Raw genomic sequence first — 5,446 nt, 5'->3', positions numbered from 1 at the left:
AAACACTTAACTAGTAATACAGAATTATTTCAGCAGCAGCATCTCAATTTAAAAAGCCGTAAATCAGGGAGCTCTGGTGGCCTAGTGGCAAGAAGCTGCAACTACAATCCCAGAGGCACACGGTTCGAATCCACCAGATGCTCTGCCAGGGAAGGAGGGGCAATCTCCTCCTGTACCAGTCAGATCTGATTTGACGGTACACACACACCAAATAATAAAACAAATAATAAAATTTAAAAAAAAAGCCATAAATCACAATGCAGTCAGTTTAAGACTTGGTGCTACATGAATCTAGGTTCAAATCTTCGTTGAGGCATTTATAAATGTGTGCTCTTGTCAAAATTACATCAGCTTGTATCTTTATCCCACCTTGCAACTGTTGTGTATTCACTTTTGGAAGAATAAAGCTGCTTGGACTTGTTAAGATACAAACATGATTAATGTGAAAATGACCTTTATATGATAAAAAAAAATTGCTACTAACAGAGGCTAATAATTGCTTTTCCCCCCAAAATACACTTTCACATTTTATTATTTTGATTAAATAATGCCTTCCATATAACAAGTCTGAACAAACAATACCTGCCCTCCAGCCCTGTTGGCCTTCAACTTGTGAAACAATTGAGACATTAGAAAATATTAAACTTAAAACAGCATGCTCACAGACACTCCTGCACATAGACAAACAGTTTAACATAATTTTGTTAAAAGATTGCAGCTTTTCAGATTTCGATAATTCTTATTATTTCCAAAATAAACCATTTGCTTTACAGAATGTATCAAAATCTCAATCCTTTTCATATTGGTGATATGGTCACAAGGGAATTGCACGGGGAAATGACATCATTGCTTTGGCATTATCTAACCAAACACATCCAATCCCTAAACCATAATATAGCACAGAATGCTAAGGTTTCTAATAGTTCTTAATTCTTTCCCTTCTTAAAGCCACTGACCTAGGGCAGACACTAATCTACTCATGCTTTCATTACAGCAAAAGATACCAGCTGGCTCTTGCCTGACTCCAAGTGTCTCTGTCTTGATCTACCTTGAATATTGTCAAACTAATTTTTTTCTGTATTGTTATATTCTTCTTCAAGAATAACCAAATGTTCCTGGGTACTATATTTAAATTAATGGTTAAATCCTTACAGGCTTTCATTCTTCTATTTCACTCACAACAAAAGTCCACGATGCAATTGTATAATGAATGATGTAACACTGTTCTTGAAAATTAAAATACTGTTTTTAAACTTCTCTTTCAAAATGTATATATGTAAAATGTTAGAAAAATAGGTTTACTTTTAGGAAAATGGGCATATAGCTCGTCTTTAGAGTTTAGTATTAAGTTAAAAAATTCAAAACCAAAAAGCTTTGAAAAGTGAAGTTCTATTTAATACTGTATATAAACTACCTATAACAGGATATATTAATATATTATCAATGTTTCATTCTGACCATTTCAATGACACAAATGGTTAGTGAGTGAGTTTTAATTGTAAATACTGACTAGAATTTACAGTCAGAAAGAAGCAAAGTTTTTTTTTTTTAAACTACAGTCTTAATATTCTCTGTTTTTTCATATTCTAGGCCAAAGACGCGTGTTATCTTTCCCTCAGAAGTCTCTCAACTATTGCACTCATATTCACTTGAATGAATAAGAAAAAGAGATGACTACAAGTTAACATTTCATTTTCACATCCACTCAGTGGGCTTCCTATTAGTTAAAAAAAACCTACACACAAACCCAACAACAACAAACCCCCCCAAACTAACAACACAGAAGAATGCTGAAAGGCGTACATTTGTGCAACATATAATAATGTTCAACATTTAAAGCTTCTAACCAAAGGGTTAAATCTTCCAGTCACTTCATGAAAGCCTTCTGCACACACTTATAGTTTGAACTGACTCGGTTTTTTATTTTTCTCAAACCAAAGTTACTCTTTGAATTTAAGTTGCAAGATAATTACTTTTATAAATGAGATTTCCTTACATAAACCATATACAAATTCATCATAAATCAGATCATTTTAATCAGAATGAATAGGTATCTGTATTAAAGCTGCAGAAATAAGAAACCATGAGGAATAATTCATTATATAAAAATATAGGCTGTGATTGTCCATAAGGAACAAAAATGCCTCCAATTTATACAGCATTTCTCCTTTGAAGTTCACAATATCTCCTTAAGGATGGGGGGGGTTGGGGGGGGAGGCAGGTACTAACTCCCACTTCAGTCAATGAGAAAAGAGAAGATTTATTTATAGCTGTCTTCTGCTGGGTATTCTGATAATTTTATAAACTAACAAATTTCAGGAAGTTACTATGTTAGGTGTGATTTAAATATACAAAATAATTTCAGCTGAAAATGATGGTACGAGTTCTTGGAGAAGGACATCATGCTTGGAAAGGGGGTAGTTCAGTGTAAGAGAGAAGGACCATTGAGGAGATGGGCTGACACAGTGACTCCAGTAGTGGGCTCAAGTGTGTCAGAGATGGTGAGGATGGCAGAAGGCAGGGCAGGTTTCAGATCTGTTGTTCACAGGGCTGCTATGAACGGCAGTTGACTTGACAGAACATAACAACAACAACAACATTCATTCTTCTCGTTATTGTTGGGTGACACTGAGTGGGTCCCTCCTGTGTGACAGGATGTGAAGACGAAGGCTGACTAAAGTCTTAAACCACCCTTGCTTCTCAGGAGCACACTGGCGGCACGGCACACCTTCCATGGCAATGTCACATGGCTGCCCGGCACACCTTCCAAAGCAATGTAACATTTACACAAAAGTTACATATTATCATATGAGAAAAATGGAGAGTTCTCATCAGCTCAGTTTCATGGGCAACCTTCTCAAATCCACACCCCAAACTTATACATTCTCTGTTACCGTCCCAGGGTCATGCTAAATTCCTTTTCTCTTACAAGGTCTCTTTTAGATTATTCCAGTACAACTATTAATCGACTTCAAGTTTTTAATAGTATCTTATACAACAAAATATTTTCTATTTTCCCCATATTTTATTGTATAATACAAGCTTGATTAAAATGCATTAAGAAACATCTTGTATTTGAAGCAACACTACTATAAAATGCTTTTTAGCACATAACACAATTTAGTTAAATATATTCCCAACTTAGCATAATATTGGAAGGTTTAGGTATTTCCACTCCAATTTTCCATTCAAACAATCATAACTTTTTTTGTCTCTCATTCTCTCATCGTTTTTTCCTAATTATTTGTTACTTTAACCATCTACTTTACAAGTTCACAGTGTTATAGAAGTGAAAAATAACATTAACAAGAAACCACTCTAAAATACATGGCTTTATGTATATACAAAATTCAATAATGTTGTCACAACCCCTAGTTTAAGTAAGTCTTATTACTTATTCACTATTATTCAGAATAAACTTCTGTACATATTAAATTGTTCAAGTATATAGACAGCAGTGCTTACAAAAGTGAGTTCCCACTGCTGGATTAATAGTCTTTGTGAAGACCATTTTGAATTTCAATATAAGTAGCTAGATATCAAACAATCTCTTTTTTCACAATTAGAATACAATCTTAAATATCCTAAAATTCTCAAAGGACACTAATGCATAATTTGATTTATATCGACTGAAAATCCCTTTGTACAGCACCAGAAGTTAAAAATGAATTCACCTAATTAAATTGTCTGTTATTAGAGTATTAAAATCACTTCTCTCTATAGCCATTAACCCAAACTAATAATGAAGACAACTTAGGCCAAACTCCCTACATCTTAAATAAATATCCACTTTGTCCTTAAATACCCTTGTTACTTTCTACAGTATACTTTTCCTGGTAACATCTATACAAACAACGGAGACAAAGACCAACTTCTTATTTTTGAGGACTAGGCAAGCCGGATAGGATTCTCTAGGTTGGCTTTAAAAGTTTCCAGAAACCTGGTGGCCAGTTCGTCATCTACCACTCGGCTGTCGCTTGACATTGTAACCCTTATGTGTTGGTGCTGCTGCAACGTGGCATTGCCCTCCTCATCCTGCGTGAGCTTCAGCACGGGTCGGGATCTCCCAACAGCCAAAATGCAGGCTTGAGGGGGGTTGATCACCGCAGTAAATTCATCGATACCAAACATCCCCAAGTTAGAAATACTGAGGGGGGAAAAAAAAAAGAAAAAAGCTCTGAAGGCAGCAAATTCTAAATCTGGTATCCTTATCCTGAAGAATGCTTTTTTACATAAAAAAAAAACAACAAAACAAAACAATCCAACTCACAACAGAGTTAATGAACCTTGTATCAAATTATTTAAATACCAAAGAACATGCCATTAAACATTCAACTGTTTTATATATGCACTATGAAATATTTAACTGAAAGTCCTAGCCAGTGGAATATGACAAGAGAAGAGATCATGTCAAAAAGAACCCCATTTACAGCAGTGTATCTACATCTTTTCCACACACATATACACACACACACAACGAGAAGAAAGAAAACTTCTGTTTTACCTACAAATATTTTTCTCTAGTATAGTTTCATATCCTGTTGTCAAAATAAAGTATGTAATGTTTAGCTTATAAGTTTAAAAAAATGTTTCAGATTTAGAAATGAAAAAGGTCAAAATGGACTTTAAAGTCTGTATACTTTCTATCTGTTTAGTGTTACAGATAATAAAATGTTTAAGTTTTACCTAAAAGATCCTCCTTGATATTCTTCCGGTAACAATTTTCCATCTCTTGCTTTCTTTGAAAGAACCTGAGAAAAATACAAATGGAGCATGATGATCAACAGAATGGTATAGAATGACTCCTGCCAAGTTATACGTAACACCTGATAAACATGTACCGGGTATACTCCACATCTGGTATGCCTGATTTCTTCTTTTAAAAAGTTTAACCTAGAAAAAAATAGCTTCCCTTAAAAAATTTCAAATACTAGAATTTAACTTGTTTGTGCATCAATCACCATGTGGAAGGTTTCAGTGTATACAAACCAGTATTTTGACTCGTCCATAAAACATTTTCTACATAGACCAAATATCAGAACATTTAAAATCATCTGTCATGAATTGAACTGTATGTCCCCCAAATAAGCAGCAACTTGGCTTGGGTATGCTTCTCAGTGTAATTGTCCTATGTGTTGTAAACCCCAACCTAACCTCATTCATTCCCGGCCAGAGAGGGAGGGAGGAGGCGTCACTGGGCAAGGTCACCTCGGATAACAGCAAAAGGAGGCGTCTTCCAGGTCAGACCCAGCGAATCCCGGCCAGAGAGGGAGGGAGGAGGCGTCACTGGGCAAGGTCACCTCGGATAACAGCAAAAGGAGGCGTCTTCCAGGTCAGACCCAGCGAAACCCGGCCAGAGAGGGAGGGAGGAGGCGTCACTGGGCAAGGTCACCTCGGATAACAGCAAAAGGAGGCGTCTTCCAGGTCAGACCCAGCGAAACCTGGC

At 35.9% G+C, this 5,446-nt stretch overlaps 1 protein-coding gene across 2 annotated transcripts in view; it reads right to left on the bottom strand.

Moving 5' to 3' along the window:
- Positions 1-3,888: 3,888 nt before the first annotated feature.
- Positions 3,889-5,446, bottom strand: part of PDHX (pyruvate dehydrogenase complex, component X) — an 81,744-nt gene continuing 80,186 nt past the window's right edge. For both annotated transcript variants that reach the window (XM_006883751.1, XM_006883752.1), the window contains 2 exons: positions 4,687-4,751; positions 3,889-4,147 (listed from right to left, as the gene is read on the bottom strand). In XM_006883751.1, coding sequence (XP_006883813.1) covers positions 3,889-4,147; positions 4,687-4,751 — 324 coding nt within the window. The remainder of the gene's footprint in view (positions 4,148-4,686; positions 4,752-5,446) is intronic.

This window comes from Elephantulus edwardii, unplaced genomic scaffold, assembly GCF_000299155.1.
Source record: "Elephantulus edwardii isolate Elephantulus edwardi_28Jun2011 unplaced genomic scaffold, EleEdw1.0 scaffold00029, whole genome shotgun sequence".
In the NCBI taxonomy this organism is placed as follows: Eukaryota; Metazoa; Chordata; class Mammalia; order Macroscelidea; family Macroscelididae; genus Elephantulus; species Elephantulus edwardii.
Note: the sequence above shows the minus strand (reverse complement) of the source record. Positions and strands in the feature narration are given on the sequence as shown.